Source organism: Plectropomus leopardus, chromosome 4 (assembly GCF_008729295.1).
Source record: "Plectropomus leopardus isolate mb chromosome 4, YSFRI_Pleo_2.0, whole genome shotgun sequence".
NCBI lineage: Eukaryota > Metazoa > Chordata > Actinopteri > Perciformes > Serranidae > Plectropomus > Plectropomus leopardus.
In genome coordinates this window covers 25,775,230-25,802,404 of record NC_056466.1, presented here as the reverse complement: position 1 = coordinate 25,802,404, position 27,175 = coordinate 25,775,230, and the positions used below count along the sequence as shown (strand labels likewise).

Genomic DNA, 27,175 nt, shown 5'->3' with positions numbered 1-27,175 from the left:
TCCACTCATGAACAGAGGCTTGGTTTTGTGAAAGCGTGAGATGTAAACATTAATAGCATCCTCCTCGGCTAAGCTGTAATGTAAATGGACTCAGTGGTGCCAGGTGAGCTAGCAGTAGATGCGCGCTTCATCTGTGTGGTGATACAGTTTGGAAGTGTAGTTAGGTATAAAGAAAATAGTTCCTACACGAAACTGCTCAAACAGGGTCTGTGCTTTATCTTTAGTAACTGGGTCGTGATTCCTGAAAAGAGACATTTCTGTGGAGTTTTTCTTTGAGCGCCACAAGCTGAATGCCATCTAATTCTATTATATTGGAGAGAGGGCAGAGATTTTTACAGCCAATATCTCCAACACTCACACACACACACACACACACACACACACACACACACAAAAAAAAAAATAATCAAGATTTATACATAGCACTACAGGTAGGAGGAAAAGTATGTATTTTTGATTTGGGGGGTACATTGTCCCATTAAGATTTAAAATGATAATATGCAAACAGGGATAAACAAAAGGATGTTTATCTATATGTAATCCTAACAGGAGAGCACATGAATAACACAACAGGCAAATTTAAAAACTACAACTAGGCTAGTTTCAGTAGTCTAGGTTTGGTGTGCGCATACAAAAACTATTTGATGGGTTGTAGAAGTGTGTTAGTACTGGCCCCACAGGATTTACAAGGTCAGGGGGTTATGAAGGTTTGAAGAGGCTTTTAATAAAATCCCACACAGACACACAGTAGCAAACACATGTTTGAATTTTGGTGGCCTTTCTTAGACGTTGACCCTCACCTCGGCATGGTATTTTGTCTGTTTTCTATCCATTGAGACACTTTTGAGAGTCCATGCACTCACCACTTTCTCTGGGGAGAGGGAATTCATCCACTTCTCTATCAGGGTCTCCATGTAGTTCTCGGTGAAGTGTTTGCTCTCCTGCTGCTGTTTCAGGCGGATGAGCCGTGAGGCATAGCGCTTCTGCCACTCCATCAGCTCCTCCTGAGAGTGGGCTGATGTACACTGGGCCCCATACCGACATAGGCCCTGCTCCAAGTACCTAGAGCAAAGACAAACTGTGTGCTGAACTAGTGCTTAAACAAGTAGTCCATTAATCAATTATTTGCCAAAAAAAACTATTTGCGACAATGGCATCTAGTTGTTTTACGTTATTAAATTACCAAGAGTACTGAGCATTTGTTGGTTACAGACTTCCCACTGCTGCCTTTCTTTATTTGTTATTATGGTAAATTTAGAAACTGTTAGTCAAACAAAATAAGCCATCTGATGATTTACGTACCTTTGTTGCCAAAACTATTCATGGGTTTTAATCCAAACAATTGATGGCTTTTCATAGACAAAAATCCTTCAAAACTGCGTCTGGCACAATAATAAACTAGAAGTCCAAATATATAAATATATAGCAAGTCCCTAGCACATTTGAAGACATACAATATTCAATAAAAGGCAAATACAGGCTTGAAATCGCAGCAGACCTATAACACTGTCTAACCCAAGCAGTAGTACATTTTGCTGGTGGTGCTGCATCGGGACATATACTACTGTAAGGGCTAAGACAGACAAATCAAACGCACAACACCAGTTCTAAAAGCCTGTCTACACTTTTTCTGCACACTTTTCATCCCAAATTGTTGCACGTGTTGCACTTAAGAACTCAATCTCACGTTGTGTCAATCACTGTTAGATATCAACTCTAAAACTGTCACGTCTGTATGTCTCTAGCTGGAAAAACTGCCAACTACTATTCAGGATTGATTGGATTGTGGAAAGTGGTGGTCTTCTATTTATGTGTGACTCCAGTATTGGTAACAGCATATTAAACTGAACTATTGACATCTGGAAACAGACGTGGAAATGACTGGGATAATTCCGCAGCCTCTTCATCAGCTCGTAAAACTCTAAGTAGTTTAAAGAAGTGACAGGACAACAAAATCTCCGCAGCTTGACGATTCAATTTCGTATTGTACTGAGTATTTTCACAGAGAGTAGAACAATAAAATGCATTAAGTTCACAGTGCAAGGTTTCTGTGCATAACAATTTTTATCATATGACAGATTTTTAAAAAAACACATAGGGAAGATACAGGCTTGTTGTGCAAAGGCCTTAAGGCCATACAGAATCTCAATACTCATGAATCTTAGATTCATAGGCTTCAGTGTTACTGAAAATTTTTACTTCCTGAAAGCTTTGTTGGTCAATTTACAATCTAATGCCCATCTTTCTCAGCTGGATGAGAGATACGTTCTTCATTACACACACCTGTGTGGAAATTAACAACCAGTTCGCATTACCTTTTACAGAGGGTGTACTCCTCACTGCTGGTGACTCCTCGGGGAGGAGGCCGGAACTGCCAGCCATCTTGGACCTCTGTAAATACACGCAGACCAGAGGTCATTATGACACTAAGCCAAAAAATTCAAAAACATCATAACATGAGTTTCAGCTAGCTTGTAACTTGTTTAGAATGTGCTACCAAGCTGCCAACTGGCAGAGTGAAGACTTTCTAAACATTAATGCTATCTACTGTACTACTTCAATATTACGTGTGAAATTTTGGTACTGAGCACATCATAATTCCCTGTTTGCTCAAGTCGAGGGAAGCATGCAACAGATTTGCTCACCTTCCTCCTGGTCATCTGTGTATTCTGGTGCCATTTCTCTATTTATAGCCTGATGGAGACAAAGATCAGGCAGGGGTGGGGTGGAGGTGGTGACAGAAAGATCATTATGTCAACTACCAACATAGCCATACAAGCAGTTGGACCACTGGACTTATTAAAGACAAATTAGTAAGAAATCCACAACAGCTACAAGCCAGGCAGGGGAGCAAAAAAATGATTAAGTTAACATTGGAATCAGGCCATTAGTCATCTTTATGACTCTCGCCTACAAGCACTAAACTACCACCTGTACAACCAGCAAACACCAAAAGGCATAAGCAAAAGAAGGCAGGAGTGCACCACCGTCAGTTTTGCAGCCCCACAACCAGAGATACTTACCTCTATTTCTGACAAGAGCATTTTTAATCTGGTAAGGTCTTTTGCAACGATGCCATTCTGTGAAAGAAGTTAGAGAAGAGTCTTCATTACAACAGCATGCTGTTATCAGTGCTTTCAGTGCATCTTCATGACAACTAGAAAACCCACTGCTTTGGAAAAAGCTGGCAGATGTTTGCTTGGTGTGATCTTATTTATCATGTCACTTCCAAATATCTCTAGGCAAGATCTAAATCCATTACCATCCTGATATTTAAAGCTGCACTAAACAAGTGTGAATATCTAAAACAAGTTGAATTATCTAGATGATGTCCTTACAGTTTCTATGTTGCTCTTATAATGTCATTTCTGTGGGTGGATCTGCTGCCTGATACTGCACGTGACAGCAGAATCTGGTAAAATATGGTGAATCTTCAGGGTCTTTGTGGTGATTAGTGAGGCATTGTCTATTGCAGGCACATTTTATGATTCAAAACTGACAGTGGTGGATATTTCCTTAAAAGATGAAGGCTTCACTTAACAAAAGGCCATAATATAGATTCTTGTTTTTTTTCCTCACCCTTCTGAGGAGCAGATATGGATGTTCTTTCGATAAAGCATTAAAATATATCGTGCAGTCAAGTCAATAAAAACTTTTCAGTTCCAGCTGAATGACCGCTGTGTCTTTTTTATTTTTATCCTTCAGGGTATTATTCCCTTAAGCAACATAAAAATATGCAGTCCAGCCAATTTTTCATTTATTATTTCCCCTACTCTATATGAGCATATCTACGTGAAAAACAGCAGAGTATCTCTAGTTTGGTTTTTAGATCCATATACAGGTCTGATTTGAGTCACCTGATAAGTTTATAACAAGCTCAAAAAAAAAAAAAGAAAAATACATTCAACTTTAAATTAACTGTCACTCGTTGACCGTTTAGATCTACAGAACACAGTTGGCAGTTGGCTAGATCCTAATAGATGTGTATGAAATGACAACACACTTTCATGACACTCCACAGGATAGCTCAGCTGCACAGCGCGGAGCGCCAGCACCACACAGGGCCAAGATGAAGAGGCAACCAAATAAGAAAAGAAGAGCTATCTGCCTCTTCTAGTGTTCCCAATCTGATTCTCAAATATCTGTATTTGTATAATACATACTGTGCTGTGTACGGTGCAAGAGGGAAAAAAAACAGTTTAGCAGAACACTTTTATCGATACTTTTTCCCCCCACAAAATGGATGGTATAACTTTACAAAACCTGGGTTAAAGTTAAAATGCAAATAAGAGGGGAGGAGTTAAGGGAACACTAAGAATGGAAGGCTTCAAATGATAGGGAATAAAAAAGGACAGAAGTCAAAGGAGGAAAGATAATCAGCCCAAGCTGTGTCAGAATAATGTTTGTTTTTGTGTGACTAAAAAAAAACAGATAGAGACCTGCATAGCAAACAGGATTGTCCCCAATTGCATAAAATGTTGGATGACCTTGGGGCCAAACTCAACCTTTGAATACGTGTGTAGCGTGTGTGTGTAGTGTGCGTGTAGTGTGTGTGTTGCAGTGGGCAGGAAGTGGTTGCAGGCAGGAGAGGAGCAGAGCTGGGGGAGGCACCTTGGCAGCAAAATGCATGTTGATGTATGAAGACAGCGGTTAGGATAAGCAAAGGCAGGGAGAAGTCAAACGGGAGGAAAAAGTGGGAAAGTGACCCTCTGCCTGTCTGCTACATCCACAAAGTAACACCGTAATATGCATAGCACTACACCTCACTTTATCTTAGAACTTTATTTTCATGTGTATTTCATGTTTTTCAATCCAGAAGTAAGCCTTGCAGAACACTGACTGTTTATCAATACTAATTCAATCCACTGCTGAAAATAAACTTTTCGGATTAATCTGAAAACAGCTTTGAATCTGTTTTTTTTTTTTTTTTACATGTCATGTGTCTCGTCTATGTCACAAAACCACAATGACTATCATAATCATTAAGCACACTATATCTGATGCCATCCATGCCCCGAAAACATCCAGGACAATATGACCTAAACAGGCACAATATTTAAGCCTATTATAATCTAATTACATTCATATTTAGGTTGACTGTGCCTATGCATGCACACACTGGGTCTGTGAATGAAAACAATGTTTTGTTTTGTTGGGATTTCCTTGTTGCAACAGTAGGTGTTGTATGAACTATGGTGTGTGGGGGAAGTAGTAGTCACTCTGCAGGTGTGCTGCTTACCGGGGGGAAGCACACATTTTTTTGACTGTTGTCGTGTAGTGGCCGAACTTTGAGCATTTTTGTTTGTTTTGCATGCAAGTTATTAATGGAAGTAAGTGTGTGTAGAGTATGACTGCATGGACGTTTGTGAAATCTAAGCTATTTATTGGATCTACACGGAAGATGACGCATCAATTAGGCAAGTACCAGTATAGCAGCCCCTCAGTGGCTTGTAGGTTTTTTGTTTTGGTGAAATCAAGTCACTATACATTGTATACATTGTCAATTAATCATACCATTGGCTCTCCATACAAGGCTTTAGAGAGGATGCTGGCCACCTCCTGCAGGCTGCCATCCAACAGCATGGAGCGCAAGCTGGCCTGAAGCGAACCATCTCCCCTGGCAATCTCTTCTGCCAGTACTAGGACAGGAGGAAGAATACACAGGGAACAGGTAGGCAGAGAAAAAAATTCAGTGCATTCAGTTAGGTTTTCTTCCATTACACTGCAGTAATGAAGCAATGATATCAATGCAAGACAATAAAACAAGTAAATAGCTTGTATTCTGCAAAGAAATGAGCCTAAATTCAAGATTTCTTCAGCTACACTGAGACCAATGCATGTTGAACTTGGTGCTTCCCTGACACTTGCAGACACGCACACATTTTGTCTGCCACTAGGTGAAAAAACAACTACTGTATACACTATCAGCAGATGGTTTCAATTTAAATTGCAACTCACCATGTTTACAGTCTTCATCTGCTTCATCATAGTTTTTCTGTCAGAAGAAGGAGAGAGGAAAAAAAAAGTGGTCACCATAACAAATGGGAATACTTTGTGTTTGAGGGTCAGAGCTTCACATAAGCTCCAAGAATGGCTATCTTTGCCTCACAGCGGAGTCCCTCACACTATCATTATAGACTTAAGACGTTTCCATAATCTTAGGGCTTAAGTAACTGGTGTAATTTTAGTGCTCCAGGGTGATAACATAACAGTACCGTGGAGGAAGAAAGTAGGGTTTATTGTTCTCATTTCTAACATTCTCTTCATGGTAATTTACCAAGTGATTACAGCGGATTTAAAAGCACAATGATAGGCCTACGTCATTTTTTGTAATGCCTTAATTCAGGGATAGGAGAAAATTCTATCTGGTGAGGTGACCGCTCAGAGTTCTGTCTCAAAGTCATTGGGTTTGGGTGTCCGCCCCTTTGTGGAGAGGGGAAGCAACAGGGGAGGAGGGGAAAGAGTGATTGTCTTAAGACTATAGGTTGTATACTGTAGCAACAATGCTTGAATAGTTGCTTTCCTCACCAGCTGCAAGAAGGCAGCAATTCGGTAGAGCAGGGCACGGCTTCGGAGGGGTCCGGCGGCAGCAACAAGGGCTGGTGGGCTCGGCGGGACAGGGGCACCGGATGATGGGGCTTGGGGTGCAAGGACCACCAGGGCGTCCGTGCTGTGGCTGACAGCCGCCTCGTACTCCCGCCTGGCTAACGATCTGCTGGCTTCTTCACATGACTTCTCCGCTCTCCTGTCCGCCATGACTCAGGGACAAAACGTCTGGAATCAGAAAATGAGGGAAGACATAATATAAGGAGGAGGGACCAGCATTTATTTTTATTTATTTACAAATCTCTTCTTCAAAAAACTCCCCTCCTACCTCTCAACCATGGTATCATACTGAACATGTATCATTGTACTTGTTCTCAATCATTGCTCACCCTGCAGGTGCCAAAAATTCGCACTGAGCTAGGAAGATAAGCCTTCTCCTACTATGCCCAACATACTTGGAATGTGCTTCAGCTAAATTTTAAGCTGTCCTCATTTATAACACTGAGAGAATTCAAAAGGTTTAATTTGTGATTTGATCTCATTAATTGTGACTGTCATTGTTTTCCAGATTTGTTTGTTTATTTTTTATTTTTTTATATATTGTAAAAGCCTTTTTCTGTTTTGATAACTGTTGTATGTACCTCAGCAACATTGAAAGTAAGGTTTCACTCTCAGTGTGTTTAAATAAAATAAATGATGATGATGAACATCTTTTCTGAAGCAGAAATGGGCAATAAGACACAAAAATCCTCTATTTTTTTCTATCAGCCACTCTCACCCTGATTTAGGTGACCAAGTCTGGCTATAGCTTATGTATTGGGTATAGAAAGGGGGACTTGTCATATCACCAAAGTTACAGTATAACAATGAAATAGAAATGCTGAAATGAATTTTGTAACAGACAGGAAATGTACATCCATTTGTCAACACTGCTTGATTTGACTGTAATAAACATATATACAAATATACAAAGTTTAATGAAATGTGAACTAGTTGACTAAATTGTTAATAAGTCTGATATAGACATGCTTTGTGTTGTAAAATCTGTCCTTTTACTTCCAGTTCAGCACCATTTTGCAGGTGCTCCTCGGCTTAAAAGTCCTGTCACTGGTTATAAACAGAAAACGTTTTATGTATACTGAAAACAAAGAGAGGCTTTCCACACTCCCTGCAACAGTTGACTGACACTCCTCTCACCAGGGATTGTGCACAAAATTTGAGGACTCTGCACAACAGAAAACATAACACAAGCCTAAGGACTGAAATAACCATCAACAACCATCAACCTAAGCATAGATAAAGTGTTAACATGTGATATATTAATCTAAAACTGAGATGTTGTTGTCTCATTTTCTAAAAAAAACCTTTTCTTGATCTTTAGGGCATTGGGCAGTGAGCTTTTTACATCAATCAGAGACAGAATCTGGTTTATCCAAGTAAGTTTTCACATACAAGGATATTGGTTTGCTGCACTGATAAGCATATAAGCATGTTCAGTGGCTGTATGTTAGGCACTACTGTAAGCACGGACATACAAATAGGTCAGACCATCACACTGACTATTTCTCAGTGCATATCAGGTTATACAATCTGAGAAAATAAAACCTACAGTACTCCCACACTCACCTATTGGTGAAACAAATGCCATTTGTTTTCTTCACTTTCCAACTCAAACTTGACACATATAGACCAAGGTTGACTGTTCAGAAAATTGTAAATACTTTAATGCTTTGAGTCTAATTTTTTTTTCACGCCTCTTAGCACAAGGACATTCAGTACAAATCATTCTATGAATTCCCCAAGGAGGAATTTACAGGAAATTAACTTATAATAACTTATAATTTCCACATTTTCCCCCAGCGGGAAGAGAGAGAAGGGGAAACGTTAAGAGAAGAGGAAATCAGACAAATCAAGAGAGGAATCCACTCTTTTTCTCTTGGGAGTGGTGGATCATTTATTGACGCTTGCTCTCCCCATTTTAAACATCACAAAGTTGTACAGCTTCCAGCAAAACCCAATTCATCTACTCTATAATAATAATAATTTAAATTTACAGATGGACAAAAGTAAATGAATATGAATGGAATATGTCACAGCATGGATATAAAGCTACACATTTTTCCATCCTTGCAAGGGCAAGAATTTACTAAAGCCCTTCTTACACAGAGATCCAGCGATAGGGCCACAATGAAGACCCTTAATTATGCCAGCTTTGCTTTTTTTATACAGAAATACTTCTTGTTAACTTGTCAATACTTCTTGAGAGAGTCCCTTGATACTCTTTAGGAACACAATCAGCAGAATCTGCCACATGAACAGTGACTGTCAACATGATCAACTGCTGATTAAATCTTTATTTAAAAAGGGATTTTACTCCCTGCTGGCGGTAACTTACGAGCTATCACATGAGACTCTCTGCGACATATTTCAAAGAATTTAAAAAAATGTGACGTTACTGATTTTTCCTCTGTACCTTTCTATAAAATGTGGCATTTTAAAACTTTAATAGGTATACAATAAAATACTCAACACTATACAAAATTTTGCAATTAGTAATTATTTATCTAAAACTAAGCAATCGGCATTATATTGTACATGAGATATGCAAAGAAGAAAACTATAGAAATAAGAACACTTGATTATTCAAGCACAATGTGACCATTTGCAGCATGTAACTGTCTGCGTTTTTAACTATTGGTGGAACAGAATAAGCAATCTGCAGACTTCATCTTGAGCTCTGAGAGCGAGAGAGCCCTTATTTCTAGGAAATTGTGTTTAGCACGCAGTGTGGATGTCTGCTCACCGAGGGTCATGTCCTCATGTGGTTCATCTGCGTTATTAATCAACAGAAGAGAAGATCTCTCCTACATACCATTTATTTTGGGCTTCTGATCACACAGTGTATATTCAGATACATTTGCTGTGAATTGGCTAGGAAAGCAGTGATCACATGAGAAGCCTGAAGCATTATGTGAGACATATTTTTTTCATATCATTTCAAGCTCCAAAGCTGGCAACAATAGAGTCAACTGTCTGGCGTCATATGACTGCTTAGACTAAGGGCATTATCATAATTGATAATGCAGAATGTGAAGCCTTTATTGAGACTAGACAGTATGATGTGTGTGCTGGACAGTATGCAGAAGAAAATGGGTAGGTTGTGATACTTCATAGCTACAGAGCCAAACGATCAACACAAAGTATGTATACAATGAGAATACGCAGAGTGAATCTCTACAGTAAACTGTAAATCAAGGAATCTCCTTTAGGCTCTGTAGTTTAGAGCAGTGGTTCCCAATCTTTTTCCTGAAGGGACCCCTTTCTTATCATTAAGTAAACTGACGACCCCTGGCTAAGTGACACATTCTTAAAATATTTCTTAGTATATCAATGACTATCAATAATAAGCGCACACAACACATATGCAATTACTGCAGGAAGTTAGTGTAAAATGAGCAATTTGGATTATTGCATCCCAGATTAGTTTGCCTGGTATTTGTAGTAACTTTTTACACGATTCTCTGTATGTATGTGGGGTTTTTTAACAATCATACATATTTAGTAGACTTTGTTTTTGACAAATTTGATGTTTTCTTTTCCCTGACACTTGGCCATTGTTCCATTATCACTTGGGTTGTTTTAATTGTGTACTTTTCTAATTCACAAAGTAATTTAGCACAGCAAGAGCTTTGTGAATATAGCTTATGTTCATGTGTGTAGCGTGCCATTATCCCAAGATTTTCTTTTTAAAGTCTGTATGTAATCTGAACTTTATAAACATTTTAATTTAATTTTATTCACAGAAATGAATGAAAAGCTGAGATATAAGCCTTGTGTAAGGTTTCTCACACATCTTAAAATCAAGCAGGCCTCGCAACCCCCTGTGAAGCTTTAGAGACTTCAAATAAGGGTCAGGACCCCCAGTTTGAGAATCAGTGGTTTAAAAAATGTATTACGCTCACTGGCTGAAATTCTTCCATTTTTTCTATCCACACAGTGGTGTGTATTACCGCCTTAAATAGCAAGATTATTCTCATGCTTTCTTCTTAAAATGTCCACTTAATTCAGTGCATTCTGCACAATACACAGATTCTACATGGGTACACTTAGTCAAGTAATGACATTTACAGTCAATTACTGTCAAAAAATAGAGCAAAGGCAGAACTTCTAACAGCTTGGCTAAAGACAAACAGCACAAATCATTCTCAGTTTAGTGGGTGGTCAATCACAACATGTTTTGACAATCAATGTTTTCAAAGCCAACAACAGGCTATATTGAACCAGCAGCATACTCTGTTGTGCACTTGCTCTCATCTTTTAATTGCAGGAGCATGTGTGTCACTAATAACTTTATATCTAAACATACACTCATACTGAAGCGTAGGAAGGCATACTCTTTGAATCTGTGCGGACAAGGCTGTGTGTGGTTGTAGGTGGCTACAGCTACTTTTCTGCACATTAGGCTAACACAAGTACAAAGAACTAAAATGAATTCCTAGAAACCAATGTGATTGATATTTAACATGTAAAAATAGTTTTTGCAGCTTTTCACCAACACAAAGTCAACAGAGAGAAAGCTCCACTGAAACTCTTGGGAAGTTGAGAATTAGCATCCAATAAGCACAATTACTTCTAAGCTCTGACAGGAGCACAAATGCCATGGAAGAATCTAATTAACCTTACCACAGCAATCAAATAAATTGCAATGTATTGCAAGTATGCCCTAATAGGTACAGAGAAATCCAGCAAACTAAGCATTACATTGTATGTTTAGTTCAGTAGTTACTGCAGACACCTGCATTCACCCTTACATACCAAAGCCAAGTAGGTGTCTGATTCACATTAAAACTTGTTTGGAAGAATAATCATGAGTAGTTATCATTTGTTAACCAAAAAGTCTGACAGGGGATGCTTTCCCGTTTCTTTAACCAACCTATAGCTAATACAAGAGAACTACAATAGCAACATCCTGTACAATGCTCGAGTCTCTGTGGAACCAGCAACATTTCTTTAATGCCTAGCCAAGCAACAAAAAAGCAGCAGGGCTACAGCATGAGAATCTAAACCCCAGTCTGAGATTACAAGAAGCGACGTGCCCTCCTCCACACCAGTCATCACAGATCTGGATAGGGATGGTACACCATGACCTGCTGGGAACACCAGGGCAACAAATGCTCAACCTTGGCCAAAAGCCTAGTAACTTTTGGTACCATTTCCACCTTACTGGTTTCACCACTGGCATTGCAGCTTATCGCAGGCTGGCAGAAAAAAAACACTTTTTATCACAAAATGCTGCCCCAAAAGCTTCATTATAGTAATTATGTGCAAAGATGGCTGGCAAAACAAACTTTTGGTCGCTAATTAAAATTCCAAAACAATTAGCTGATGCTGGATTTCCATCCTGGCCCTCACCACAGCCTGGAATTCAGCTTTTGATTATGACTGGCTCAAAAGGAGCCGTGAATTTGTGGCCTGTGGCCCAGTAATTTTGGGCATGTTTGTGACAGCTAGTCCTTGAAAGTGAGACAGCTACTGTATGTCAAAGCTGCATTAGCAGTATGAAGAAAACATCAGATAACAGATAATATCACATCCTGGTCGGCAATATCACATCCTGGCTTTTCGTGAAAGAACATTGATTGGGCATTTCATGTGCCGCAAGGGGAGGGGGGTGAGTACATCTAGCTTTTTGGCGTAATTTTGAAATTAAGAGAATATTAACCCTGCAGTAAGTATTTCAGATAGTTACTTCTTAAATACCCAGCAACAGGCAATTATGCTTGTAGCAGCTGCTGTAATTCAACTGGCAGTGCCTTTGAGTCAGTCTGTTTTTGTCTCTTGGGACCATGGACAGATTCTCAAGCTGATGTACAGTACATGTTGGGTTCACACATGACACATGATAAATCTGACGTTAGTGTTAATGTGTTGCATTTATTATAGCTTTTAACTGCTCTTCTTCCACACAGGATTAACACTGAAGTCAACAAAGGGAAAATGCAATACGTGCACCACATGCAATATTTTCCCCCCGAAACCAATGCTGCTGAAGACAGCACACCCGTCTCTCAGACAGACACTACATAAGTTTGTGCAGACTAAGCATGAACAAATGCATGCCCTAAAAAGTTAACATGTCAGTCTTCTATGTCTAGTATCTGACAAAATATAACAGCTCTCTCCACAATCCCTTTTTTTAACCACAAAAAAAAAAGTGAACTGCTGCTGAGTTCACTTCCTCTAAAAAAATTCAAACATTTAGATGAGGAACAATATTATAACTCATGACAAGGCTGTAAGACAATGTATGCTTGGATAATATGCACATAATGGCAACTGGCCAATTATGACGAATATTTAGTACACATACTGAAACAACATAAACATCCTCTCTGGAACATCTTAAACAAGAAACACTGGCCCAGCCTCCATTCCCACAAGACAGGTGCATTAAGGGATGTGTACATAGATTGTACTTGAAACTTAAAACCATAGTTAAAACATATGCACCACGTCAAGAGGCACTCATGTTATGCATTATTGTCATAGTTGCATACTCTAATGTTTCTGAGGGACAACATATAATAGGGCTGGGGGATATGGAAAAAAATATATAATATCACAATAATTTTGACCAAATACCTCAATATCAATATTGCAGCCTTATTGTGGAGTTGACTATTGGTGCTTTGACAAAATGTTTTCACAGGGTGTCCAGTAGCTCACCTGGTAGAGCAGGCGCATCATGTACAAAGGCCCTTTGCTGCATGTCATCCCCTCTCTCTCTCCCTTTCACACTATAATTTATTCTATCAAAATTACATATGTTTTCACAGTGATATTTTTGACAAATAACCTTAAGGTGAATATAATGACTAAGGGAGTAAAGGTAAATTATAGAACAGCTAGAACAGTCTGCTAAGTTCAGAAAGGTCATTGGGGCTAATTGCTGATGCCAGTACCGATATATGCACAAATGTTTTTTCACTTAATTGTTGATAACATCAGGTCTCTCCTGTAGTGAATTAACATATTGCACCTAAGAACGAAAGATGCAGAAATAAAATACAATGCTTTCCAAAATATACACATTGCAAAACAAGAATGCTACTTTATTTTTTGTTACATGTTAAAACATGCCATAATTATTCTTATGTGATAAGTTTTCAACAAAACTATGAAATTCATCCCGCTTCAATAGGCTTGGATGCTGCTCTCCCTGAGAAAATCCTGCAATAGCCAAAACCAGGGCAAATTTGTCCTATTTAAGCTAATTAAAGCAGCATAATTTAAAGTGTCCCCATATCGGCCTGTCATATCATCAGAAATTATTTCAGTCCGTGCCGATATTTCATTTTAAAGCTGTTATCTGTCAATCCCAATGACATGTCGATATTATCGTGCATCCCTCATCTGGAAGGTTTTAAAAAATTAAATTACTTTACTGTAATACAGCCTTTAAAACCAGAACAATACTATACTTATACATTACAATATCCAAGACCTGAGACATATCTAATGACATAACATGATATCAATATATTGTCAATATACTGCCAAGTCCTAACATATAACCATCAGAATCTAGTAAGAAAAAGCTGTACAGTATGAGGCATGCAAATAAGGATTGAAAGTTGCCTGGGCTAGCAGACAAGATCTGTTACTGGCAAATATAAAAGAGGGTCAGAGATGAAACATAGGACGGGTCTTAACGCAGCACCAATCATGAGAGGTTATTTTGAAACCTATGCAGCGTTTTACACTTCTATGTGTAACAGTATGAATAGCTGTTGCCTAATGTTGCAAGCCAGCCACTTCACAGGGGGAACAACAAATAGTTTGGCGGGATACAGTGGGTGGACGCCTGCCTTGTTTTTAGTGTCCAGTCGTGGGATCCTGCTATCGAGACTACATCTTCGTCTGCAGTACAGCGGAGGACAAAGTTGATTTTACAGCTGGTGATAGTTGTAAAAGAACATCGTCTTGTTTCATTCTGAAATAACGTTATTTGGATTGACAGTATCGTTAGCAATACGTAGAAAACACGGCAATAAACCTTGCAAAAATATCAAAGTCGGATTAACGAGGTGGATATCAAGAGAGCATGCAGTAATGAACACAAACACTGAGAATGATTTGTTTCGTCTTTTAGGGGATAGAGTTATAGCTGTTGTTTGTCTTGTGAACTTGTCATGACTGTTACAAGTCAGAGCGATGACGGCAGCGTTACAAAGCCCCGAAAAATGTCCCCATAAATGTTCGTTAACTTGCCATTTACGTTTGCAAAGGGTAAATAGTGTTGCCACTAACCAGAGTATTTGTAGCTCACCGTTAGCTTGCTAGCCCAAACACGGCCTTTCTTGGCACCAAACTGGCAAGCTCACAACAAGAATAGCTGGCTGGTTTGTTAATGTTAGCAGGCTAGCTAGCTAGCTAGCTTTGCTAGGTTCGCCGAAACAAAACGGGCTCGGGCCTGTAATTTTGCCACGGCGTTTAGGCGCATATAATTGATGTGACACCGTGTTGTTATCCTTGCGTGAACTCAAAGCATTCGTCAGTGTCTTAATTGCTAATGGTGGGGATTCACGGCAGTGCCTTTGCGATGAAAAAGACTACTGGAAGGGCTGAAAATGGGAAGTCAACACTTACCTAGCTTTACTTTCTACGCCATCTTGGATCCACTTGTCAGACCATCGCAAAGCATAGTGGGATGTACTGATCTGAAGGTTGAGAGGACTGATGTGTGTGTGTGCGCGTGAGTGTGTGTGTACGTGTAGTGTGGCCTCTGAGGGGTCTTCCTTGTCTAATGCGTTTGTCTTCAGATGCCTTCAATTTAATTCCTTTCAAACCTATACATTGAAGTTGCTAGTTACTGTTCATTCCTATAAAAAATAACAATAAATTAGAAGTTAAAAGGTGAAATGTAAGTATTGCCTATATTCTGTACAACTGGGACACAAAAAACATTTGACTTGTACTTATTATGTCTATTTTGCATAACAGACATAAAAAGCAAAACAAGCCAAAAAAAAGTACAAATATGACATTTTGCTCTAAACACACATTGGCACCAATGCAACCAAGAACTAAAACAAAAATTAAAAAACTTAAAAAGGAGTGAGAGAGAGAGAGAGAGAGAATATATCCTGGGACCAAACCTTGTTTATGTGTCTGATTCAAAACATGCCGAGCAACTAAGGGAATGATACTGTTGACTGTCTTTGCTGTTTATTGTCAGGGGAATCTAATCTATCCAGTTATTATCACAATTATTAACTCTATATGGGATGTCATCAGTAGAAAAAGTTTGTATTTTAGCCCAACTGGGAGGTCTCTGGTAGAGCCACTCAAATGCTGACACTAATAATGCTCCACGTTATTGAAAAAGTACCAAAATATTCTAATAATAAACAACTTGTGAAGAACAAATGTCAGAGCAAAGAGGGAGGAGAAACAGTAAGGTTGAAACAAAAGTTAAGCAAAGTACAGTCAATTAAACCATAAAAACTCAATAAGAATGAACTTTAGTAACTGTAGTATGTGTATGAAGGGTTAAAGCACGTAAGGGATTAAAAATTAAAAACAATGAAGACTCAAGCTGCATGTTAGATTTACACATTCATGGAAAAATTTGGGGGAAAAAAGGAATGCCTGTAAAATATATACACCATTTAAGACCTTGACGGTCAGATCACATCAGTGAAGCATGAGACTCTCATATTGATGTAGTCGAGACTGACCAGTTACAAACACTGTGCAACAATTGGTTTCCAAATGAAAAAAAATTGCAAGGTTCTGTCAAGTAGTTTTCCCATGGAAATAAAATAGTTTGATTTTGTGTGTCTTTTGTTTCAGTTTATATTTTGTATTAATGAAGCAAAATGCAGTAAATCACCACTGTATCTAGTTTGTAGTTTCAGCCTTGTGTTATCCATGCTACATAACAGCATGTTATCACTGATTACAGGCGGTGCATCACCTTGGGGAGTGAGTCATTCTGCCCTCAAACTGTGAGAGGACACATCAGTCAGGCGTGAGGTTAAGCATCGTGTAGAGCTGTACCAGCGTAAATGTGCAGCTGGGTGCCGAATGAAAGGAAAAACCAACACCTACAGTAAGGTGATGGACCAGCCTCAGTGCACCTTGAAATTAACTTAACACACGAAAGCATCTGCATTTCCTCACAGTCCCACAAAGTCCACGTTAAATTTCACCACCATGAAAATTTTACTACCATGGCTGAGCTAGAGTCTACTTTAAAATTACAAGACAATATATAGTTTGACATTTTAGAATAGCTGGCATACACAATCAGTGGTAGTGTCAGCTTTGTTGCTGTGAACTTGCAATACTTGTATTGTTGCTCCGGTGTTTTAACCTTTGTAAAGGCATTATGATAGCAGGGGCATTTCTATGCTGGATTAGGGAATATTTATTAGTTTATAAAGGTAAGTCGTATATAAGTGGCCCCATGAAGAGGTAAGTTTTAGAAGTATGGTTATTAATGTAAGTTAAATTTTTCTTAATTTTTCCACAAGGTACGAGCAAAGTAAAAGCAAAGCTTTAGATTCAGTGGTAGGTTAAAAAAATGACTAAAAAAAACATCCAAATTGTGGACTTTCACACAAAAGAGCATGACTCATTTTGAGAAAAAGAAAAGATGGATGCGTTCAGTTGGATCAGGTGTTTGTGGCAAGTTAGGCCTCACAAATTCAAACTGAAGACTAATGACTTTTCAGGCATACTATTTATAAAATTGAATTTAGGACATTTTAAGACCTGCAGACACCCTGGTTACTTGACCAAAAAAAAAAAAAATGAAAATAAAAAAACATTTCTAAAAAGACAGATGGGAGTTTACTTTCCATAGTATGAAAATGACCACAGTAACAAGATGAGCTATATTGGTCAAGATTAGTCAGAGCATTCATGTAGAAATCAGATTATAAATATTCTTGAACTAGACTGTACTATATTAAAACTTCTAAACATTTTGCATGGACCTGACCTCTTGTTTCACTAGGACAGGTGACTCTTGATTAAAGCAGTTGAAATATAGCATTTTTTCCTAATTTCTTTTTGCCAGATGTCCTATTATACATGATTTAAGATATACCAAGTTACATCACAGAAGTGCAATTTTGAAACCGCTCTTAAATGTATCATAGTAGGGTCACATTAAATACTGTGTAATACAGCTGTTCACTAAATAAGGAATAATTGTTTGCGTTGCTAAAAATAAATCAAATTCTCAGTCTTCTTTAATACAGCAAAAAAAATGTTGAAATATTGTATATAATTAGATGGCAATGGGGAGCATATGTGGAGATCCACTTAGTGACAGAGAGAAGCAATGATGGGAGGTGCTCATGTGTTTATTGTTGAGGTTTTTACTGGATAGTAAAAAAAATGAACAAAGTTGAGGTTCTGTGCATGTGCTGCAGATTTATCTCCAATTGTATGACATTGTAATAACGCTGCATTCACAGTCCGCCAATATACTGTATATTCAAAAACATTTTTTTTCAACAGAAGGAAAAACAAACAAATATGAACCAAGACGTAAAATAAAGCACTGCGTTCTTGTCTCACTGCAGGTTGTGGATCATCTCCTCCTTGGCGATGAGATGCGTGGTCTTGTTGACCAGAGACATGAGAGAGTTGAGTTTGTGTGACCAGTCGTTGAGCAGGTCGTTGGGGTCTTTTGGCCTCTGAAAGTTGATGATGCCGGCCAGCCGGTCGACCTTGGCGTAGATGGTCTTGTTTACAACTAGGCTGGAGAGGAACTCCTCGGATTCCTGGAGAAATGTTTGAGTAGATATGTCAGTCTTTCAAAATTATTTTCCAGCGGGACCCAATCCTGATACGTAGTTTCCTTAGTATCCCCAAAGCAACTTCGAACTAGAGGTCATATTGACTGAATTAAAAAAAGCTAATTAGTAAAACTGCTGCTTACGTCAATAGAGAGGTCAAGGAGTCCAGCCATCCTCTTCATTGTGATTCTGGTGTAATATTTGGCCATTATTCTGATGTTCTGGGTGGAAAAGGGAGAATATCATTATTTTACATATCTGCAGCAGAAGATATGATAGGATAATATTTCAGGTTAGAACAGGGGTCCTTTCTGGTCACATTAACAGTCATAGCTGAAAAAAATATATTAATGAGCAATATCCAACCAATCTAATTTGAGTGTGCTTTAATATTGCACAGAACAGTCTAACATTTTACCTGCTGGATCTGCACAGCTTCAATATCACATCCATCACATCAGTTGTTCCTATGTTTGTCTGCGTTGCACTTTCACTGCTTTCTGCTATTTTTACCCCAATGTCTCCACTTTGATTCATTTTCCACTTAAATAAATCAAACATTCCTACTTTGACGGTCATTGAATATTATTACATGCATAAAATATTCAGGGTTTTTTTGGTCCTAATTCTGAAAAACTCAATACTCCTGCTAAGCTGTTTACATGGCTAATGAAAATGAAAGTTAATATTCCCATTTACATGCAACCACGCATACTCACTCAAATAATGTGTCCTAAAATGTTGCTTATTACGTTAAAATACACTAAAATACACTGTCTAGGCCACTTGTGCTGTTTTGCTTCTTAACATTAAATGGGATCTTTTCAAGGTTTACCCACTGACTTGTTCAACTTTGCATGCACAACGATATTTGAGTGTATCAAAAAACCCTGTTGATACAAGTCCTTTACAATGTTTAAAAGTAGGTGTGTTTGTAGGTGTTGTTTGAAATGTAGGCTTTTCTTTTGGGCATGCATCTCTACCCTAACTCTGTCGGCTGGCTGATCCGTGTACAAAGTATCCATGCCAACGCACAGAGCAGCCCGTTAACAGTCAAGAGGCTGTGTGTCCCAAATTGCGTTAAAATCCCTGATCAAGATGCATATTCTGGATGCGCTGTATAGGTGTCCAAAGAATGCTTCTGAAACACTAATAATACCTGCATATCCCACATATCTTAAGCCAGGCTCAGACTACAGGATTTTCGAGCTGATTTATCCCCAGTTTATCCCCCTGGATTTTCTGGATTTCTGCATCAGAGCAGAAATCCAGTTTGGGACCATGGTCAGTGTTGAGTATATGGTAATGTGATAGTTTTACAGATCCAGTGTTTAACAGCTCAGACTCATCAGGGCCCTCCTGAAAATGATAGACTTGTTTGATATTTAAGATTAAAAATATGGATGATTACAGTTATCAAGCAACAGTAAACACTCCAGCCCTTAAAGCTACAGCTATCTTACATGCTACTGTCGTCAGATATTAAAACTGACAGTTGAAATCTCACCTCCAGTTCTCACTGAGGAATAGACAACCTGAGTTGATAATGTTCTCATGCAGACTCCATTAGCCTTCTGCTTTGGGTTATCTCAGTGCAAAACATTGCTCACATGACACTTCATTGCACAACATCAGTTTCTGTGGGTTTTACAACTGCGTCCCCATGACATCACATGAAGTGGTGCATTCCTGCTACCGTTAACACGATCATTTTGAGAATATCCTGTAATGTGTGCACGAGGTTGAGATTTAAGAGAAGAACATCTGTGAAGTTTTCCCTTATTTGCATTGTGCGACCCAAATTCATCTGTATTTTAAAACTCCTGTGGTTGAGCTCAGCTTGAATCGGAAAATGCTACGTAAAGAATGAGGCTTTATTCATAATATCCAAACAGAACATGCTATTTACATGAAATTTAAGTGTGCACGTAAATGCAGTCTCAAGATTTTTATGTGACATACGGCTTCACTTTTCACTATAGATGCTAATTAGTCTAATCCGCAACATCCACACCTTTTTGTCCAGCTAAATTAAAAAAAAAAAAGAATCATTCACAGCAGCTAGTGCAACTTCTATGGACAATATTTATCACCATAAGATACTTATTTAATATTAATTAATGGTTTGAATACGCCAGCCAAGTTTGGGACAGCTAAAATGCAGTTAAAAGCTCTTAGAAAATGTATTTGATTAGATATCTCTCTGCTGCCAAGAGTCAACAACTTCTCACCAAACTAATCTGAATATGTATGCATCAGTTACACATGAGGAGAGCCTACACTTGTGGGACTTACATGCTCCACCACCCTGTTCTTCAGGTCCTTCCACCTCTTCTCCCCTTCTTCTGTATACGAGAAGACGTCTGTGGCAGGGCTGTCAGTTGAGCCCTCTCTCAGCTCCTTCCCATAATCCTCCACCAGGGAGGCCCAGCGCATCAGCTCCATAGTGGTGAACTGTTTCAGGAGGTCCCTAGAAATGGAGGAGGAATGGAGTGAAAATTACCTGTGTTCATACCTTCCTGTAGAATGTAAGCACATTTTAGAAGTACGCAGTGCTATGATCATTCCCCGAGTAGGAAACACACAACAACCTCGGGCATCTTGCATTCCCATGGTAAAAAAAAACAAACAAACAAGTTAGTTCAGTTTGTCTGACAGTGCTGTATGTGTCAAGACGTTCCTTTTCTGACCACAATTCAGCAACAACACACACAGAAAAACTGGTATATTGCACGGTTAATTAAAATAGCCCATACTTTTAAAGATTTTTTTTCCTGGTATCACACCTCTGCCCATTAAAAGTAAAAAAATGCTCTCACTTACAAATATGCCGTGAATGCATAAGTCTGGGGACTGTTTTTTGTATTTATGGTGAAGCTAGCAGGCAGAGGAGCACAAACAATGTCTTACTTGTATTTAGGGATTTCTTCCAGTTTCTTGTCCGCACTGATTCTGTGCACGAGGTCCGACTGCTCGTTGTCGTAAGGGGCAAGAATCACATACAGCACGACACTCTTCAGGGCCTGAAATACAAATACATTCATGGCTTCTCAAGCGACGTTTAAAGGACAAGAAGCAAAATAAAGTCATGGAACAGATACACAGCGTTGTTTTGTTGTCTGTATTGTAAACTGTGCTGTGATTGTCACTATTCATTGAGAAGAAGAGCATTGATCAAAAGGATGTTCACATCCTGGATATGTGCCCAGGAGTGACACACGGATCAGCTCTGACGTCATCCGAAACCACATACACGCATGAATTATCCAACTGTCACACAACCGAATATGTTTTCTCTGATTTAGAGACACGCACCCACAGGCTATGTTGACTTTAAATCCAGTATTGTATTGATGTATGAGTATTTTCTTTAACAATTTACTTTGATGATAAGTAAAGCTGCTTTGAGTGACTGTAAACATTTCAATGCGTGCATATACAGTACAGTTCCAATGATCCTGAGACATTTAAGCAGCAAAACAAATAAACTTGACAGAACTAAACTTAAATTTGACAGAGGAAATAGGGCTTAACTCAAACTTTAAACAGTAGCAGAATTTTGGTTCATATTTGATCAGCACTGCTTAGTTTTAAATGTTTGAACTCAATATTTTTAGCCTCCTATTTTACAATATAGCAAACAGTATATCGCCCACTTCCTGTTCACAAACTTGTATTACAGCCAGGCAGTGCACTACAATGCGTTTCTGAAGACACTTTCAGCGAGACAATACACAATACAGTCACAAAATCTTGGTTTATATTTGATAAGCAGTGCCTAGTTTTACCGTTTGGTCTGACTTTGGTTCGAGTTTGAGACACAATTAGTGTGTGAGAGAGAGTAGGAAAGAGAATAAGACGGGTCTCTCTCCTGATCTGCTCCTATACTCTTTGTGTCCGTGGTGGCGGCAGGCGTACAAATATGTGGAAGTACAATCCGTAGTTTTAGCAACAGTCCAAAAGAAAAAAATCAGGAATGTATCTCTGTAATTAAGTCAATATCATTACTAAATGTGATGATATGGTAACAGATTACATGTTGGTAAAATAAAAATGGCAGCAAGAATTTATCATTCTACCCACCCGCTATTATTCAATATGTAAATGTTTATGACCTGACCTACCCAAACTGCAGATTAACTGACGATGCTCTTGGATATATCTGCAATGTGTGCAAAACTAGTGTTTGTGCTCATTAAGTCAAGGTTGGTACAGTAATTTATTGCATTTACAAACATATTGTTCTTCTGTAACCATGATACTGTGCACCAGCACTAAGGCAGAAAAACAGACAGCAGTAGCACAGCAGTGAATTGGAAACACCAGCAGAAGAATCATACATTCTGAATGATTATGGGAAAAAAATACAAATGCATATGTTTAATATTACATAAAAAAAAAGTCCACCTACCTGTTGCCACTTGCTGCTGTCCTCCAAGATGCAGGGGGTGTCATAAATGGCCCGGTAGTGTTTGCAGATAGACAGGTAGGAGCCCTCGTGCTGGTCTACCTGAATCATCAGGTTGTAGTACTTCAGCTTCGACTCCTGAGTTGTTCAATAGACAACAGGAAAAAATGAGTGTTCCGGTACATCGACCTGCTCGGTTCAGATCCACTAAAAATACATAACAGCTTCCAAAGAGAACAAAGAGTGTCAGGGAGTGTTTGTCAAGCCAACGACACATTGCTGTATTTTGTTAGCGCTCATTTCCTGGCTTCTTTCTCTTACCTCAGTGCCCTCCTCTTGGAAGAACTTGGTGTTTATCTTCTTGCTGATGATCTGGGTGCGAATGTAATCCTTGACAGCGATGCAAAGCCTCATCTGTTCCAAGATGAACTCCACCTTCTCTTTTTTCTCCATGGAGCCATAGGTCTCCACCTGTGCCAGAAAAAGTATTTTAGGGACTCCTGACAAAACTCTAACACTCCAATTTTTTTCATACCTCTTAAAGCATTAGCCACCACAACTACTGGGAAGATTTTTCTCCGCCCTAAAAGGAAGAAAATAGAGAACATTAGCCTCTTACCTGCAGCTCCTGAAGAATTGAAGCTGCCTCTTTGACCTCTCCACTCTGCTCCTTGATATTGGCCAAAGTCTTTGTCAGCCTGGCACGCTCAATCTCTACATAGATCTGTGAGGAGGACATGTTTAGTGTATTAGCGAGGAGAAGCAGGGTTATGTCTTTAGTGGAATGGTAATCCATTCATCCCCACAACCTACCTATTATATAACTAAACACATTTTAATGCAATTCTCAGAGGAAGAGAATTTTACATGGAAATAAGACCCTCAAAAATTGCATAAAACCTTAGTAAATGTCATTGTTTCCCCACTCAGAAGATATAAACAAACAATACATTTACATTGGTATGCCTGTTGATACACAAATCTCTGGGTGCTTCCAACACAGTTACCATGTCATTCTCAGGTTCCCTCCACAGAGTGGCCTGCAGGTACTTAATGTAGCTTTCATGTTGTCTATAGCTACATCTCTATTTTAATACACATAAAAACATTCCAGACCTTGCCAGCAGTCACGGTGCGAAGTGTGTCGATGAGCCTCAGCTTGATGGGCAGATCAGTCACATTATCAACATACTTGTAACATTCTTGCACCATCTTGGCAACAGCCTGATAAGACAGAGAGCAAAACAAAAAATGATACATACCTCATTAGAGCCTGACAAACAATGACTGCAAGGTATTAATTAAATCAAGTACGTTATAAGTCCTGCAAATGTAGTTACATGTCTAATTTCAGCTCAATACGACTTTCCGAAAAGATTATAATAAACAGGAATCCAAGTCTTTAAAATATATGTTGGTGTGAATATTGCAGAGTTCACAAAATATGCTCGATGTCTCTCTGAACTGCAATGCTCATTGTTGGGTAATTTGATTAGTCAGTGGTGCTGTTCACAAGATTTCTTGTTAGGGTACAAGAAAAATGTTGAATTCAAAAGAATATGTTCTGAACATAACAGATCATCAGGGAGGAAGAAATATCCCACCTGTTTGAGCTGACTCCTCCTTTTGGAGAGCAACATGATGTTTTCATTCAGGGCATCCCAGTCCTTGGCTTCATAACACATCTGGACCACGGCCACAAGGATTCTGGAAGTGGACACCATGTCTGATGCCTGAGGGGTTAGAGGCAGATCAGTAAAACAAGGACTAAAGCATACACACACAGCTACTTAGGAAATTTTCCTGTACTTGTAAATGTTTGATGCTGAGGACACAACCACCCAAATATATATAATAGGGTTCAAAGAAACTTGTTTTCCGGGACATTTTGGTTAATTTGGTGATTTCTTCTTTTTTTTTCTTTGGCATGAAAGCAGAAAGCTGTTACTGTTCTGGGTGACATTACAAGCTTGTTTTTCTAACTGAAGACTATATCCACTGCTTAGATCAGGTCCAAAAGAAAGCACAGTTAAGTATCTTCTGTGATTTGGACATTTTAATTAAGATATATAGCCTGACAATGACGAAGGTCCAGCAAATCACTATGTTTTGGGGTGGGCTGAGAAATACTGTTCAGCCTTATCATAAACAGTCAGTGTATTTATGGCATCACATTCGGGGATTGACCTCCCAGAGGTTGAACCTTTCATAGCTTAATGAATAGGAAAGTAAACAAGTTGCAGTTGTAAAGATCCACTAACCGTTCTTGTTTGCTTCTCCAATGACAACAAGTTCTCAATGGCCTCCTGCAGCTTGCCCTCCTGCAATAAAAAAAAATACAAAAACTCGTATTAACACTTACTACATTCGACATATGTTAAAAGTTTCTGTGGACATAACGTATACAAAATTAAAGCCTTCCGCCTAGCTAGCAGGTTAGCTTATAATATTTTTCCAACGACTAGACCGTTAAAATTACTAGCTTGCTAGCGAGCCTAAAAACAAACGCATATATGTCTCTCTGCGACAACAAAAGGGCAACTTTAATGTGAGAAGGTTATAACACACATCGACATTCATGTTTAATTTACGCTCAATACATGGGTTGTATGAGGTTCTCGGGTGCTGCTAAAACGCCGATGTTAGCTTGGATGCTAACACACTGATGCCGTCGCACCATGACTCAGCCGGCGCTGGCCTCTTTCACACTTACTTTGGCCATTTTCTCGCACTCCGGGAGTCGCTGGTCTACAGTTGAACTGTAGTCGATCTCCATCTTCACAATCTTCCCATCGGATCTTTCAGACCGTTCCTCAGACATCTTTGCGGTGTTCAAGTAGAGATAATGTACAGCGCTTTTCTTCACTTGCCACCAAACTCAGCCTGGCTATATTTTGCTTGTCAGAAGAACGAAACGGGAGGTGACCAATCAGAGCACAGAACGAAACAGCAGCTCGATGCGCCTGAAGGACCCAACGTGGACCCTTCAAAATATTCCAGGCAGGCGTTATAAAGCCCACTTTTTTATTGAATGTTGATTTGCTGTGACTGCTGGTGAGACTTTGAAACATTAGCACTACGACAGTGTCTCATAATCGTATGTCTCTGAGCAGGTATACGACAGAACACGTTGTACACAAGTTGTTGTTAATGGAAATGGGGGGTTGGGTGCAAAGTGGAAGCACGTCAAATATTTTTTTTAAGCATAAGGGGGTATTTTTTTTTATTTGTCGTAGGGGAGGGACACTCAACTTTAAATGGCTGTATATTGTATTTATTGTCCTGTATCCTGCGACATGGTTGGAGTTGAACGATGAGTTGATTAAAATAAACAGCAGCAGTGAAATATGGTTATTTATGGTGGAGGAAGGGTCATGTATAAAATATCTGTAGCTCAGGGGAGGGAAATGACAATCAAAGACAAAAAAAAACTTATGCACTAGGCACCCTCTACTCTGATATCTGATAAATAAAGAACAGTTCCTTCTGAGGTTATTTTATATGTAGGTTACACAATGAATGCCACTTGATGATAAGTGTATTAAAAATAACTGATTTAAGATGCTGTGCAGTTTGAATTTGTTTGAATGGATAGTTTTGCATTTTTGGTTATCCTGTTTCATGTTATCTCTAAGCTGTCACAACTGGTCTTAGTAACATTTGGCACCCCTCCCTGAGGAGACACTTTAATCCGTCTATTAAGGAAATTGTTTTAATTTGGGGAGGTGCTATTTTAAATTAAGGCTTTTTTTTCAGTTTTGCATCAAACCAAATTAGTCTATTTTTAGCTGAATGTGACAAGAGGTACCTTTTTATTCTTAAAGAGGGACACACAATACTATTTCACATAATGTTTTTTATGCAAGTATATAAATGACAGGAAAATATAAAAGAAGTCAAAATATCATGAGATTTAAGAGGATCATGCGCTCCTTATAGCATCAAAAACTAAATCTGATTGAGATGATTATGATGACGAGGTGGAGGATGATGTTCATTGTGTCATTTGGTGAATGCTTTTTTGTCAAATTGAGTTTACGACTCCACTGAAGTCAAAACCCAAATTTTAGTCATGTTGGTAATGTTGATAGTGATGATGAGAGAGGAGGACAATGATAATAAAAACAGAATGGTGACAATAATAACACAAACTTATTTTGGAAGTTTAATGCCTGTCCTCATCTATCAAATGTTCAGAGTGAATGAAGAACTTTGTGAATGGACTTGATTATACTGTATGAATGGACACAGGATGCAATGGCCACAGTCCACCAGTAGGTGTCCCTTTAATAACTACATTGTGCATTCCTGTCCTCACTCAGTTCACCACTTTGAAGGCTCCAATGCCCCCATAAATGAAGCTAATGTGGGTCAGTGATTTTCCTGCACGTGGCAGAGAAAGCCCGTA

The 27,175-nt window shown here is 38.9% G+C and overlaps 2 protein-coding genes across 2 annotated transcripts in view; both read right to left on the bottom strand.

Moving 5' to 3' along the window:
- The window catches only part of helz (helicase with zinc finger), a 64,706-nt gene extending 49,459 nt beyond the window's left edge, over positions 1-15,247 (bottom strand). Inside the window, exons 1-8 of the mRNA XM_042484739.1 lie at positions 15,196-15,247; positions 6,529-6,774; positions 5,959-5,995; positions 5,515-5,639; positions 3,024-3,080; positions 2,646-2,694; positions 2,316-2,391; positions 864-1,062 (exon numbers count right to left, since the gene is read on the bottom strand). Coding sequence (XP_042340673.1) covers positions 864-1,062; positions 2,316-2,391; positions 2,646-2,694; positions 3,024-3,080; positions 5,515-5,639; positions 5,959-5,995; positions 6,529-6,756 — 771 coding nt within the window. The 5' untranslated portion in view covers positions 6,757-6,774; positions 15,196-15,247. The remainder of the gene's footprint in view (positions 1-863; positions 1,063-2,315; positions 2,392-2,645; positions 2,695-3,023; positions 3,081-5,514; positions 5,640-5,958; positions 5,996-6,528; positions 6,775-15,195) is intronic.
- A 2,656-nt stretch (positions 15,248-17,903) lies between these two features.
- On the bottom strand, positions 17,904-25,686 carry psmd12 (proteasome 26S subunit, non-ATPase 12). Its single transcript, XM_042485794.1, has 11 exons — positions 25,481-25,686; positions 25,029-25,088; positions 24,372-24,500; positions 23,884-23,991; positions 23,387-23,491; positions 23,089-23,238; positions 22,771-22,905; positions 21,270-21,382; positions 20,655-20,829; positions 18,503-18,580; positions 17,904-18,344 (listed from the first exon to the last, which is right to left on the bottom strand). Exons 1-11 carry the CDS (start codon positions 25,586-25,588, stop codon positions 18,135-18,137), a joined length of 1,371 nt encoding a protein of 456 aa, XP_042341728.1. The 5' UTR covers positions 25,589-25,686; the 3' UTR covers positions 17,904-18,134.
- Positions 25,687-27,175: the final 1,489 nt, after the last annotated feature.

What these genes read in the sequence shown, in the direction of transcription:
- psmd12 (XM_042485794.1), bottom strand. Translation starts at nt 25,588, where the DNA reads ATGTCTGAGGAACGGTCTGAAAGATCCGATGGGAAGATTGTGAAGATG. An exon ending in GAAGAAATCCCTAAATACAA is followed by an intron (nt 20,830 to 21,269) that starts GTAAGACATTGT and finishes CTCCATTTCTAG; the next exon opens with GGACCTCCTGAAACAGTTCA. An exon ending in TCCTTGACCTCTCTATTGAC is followed by an intron (nt 18,345 to 18,502) that starts GTAAGCAGCAGT and finishes ACATTTCTCCAG; the next exon opens with GAATCCGAGGAGTTCCTCTC.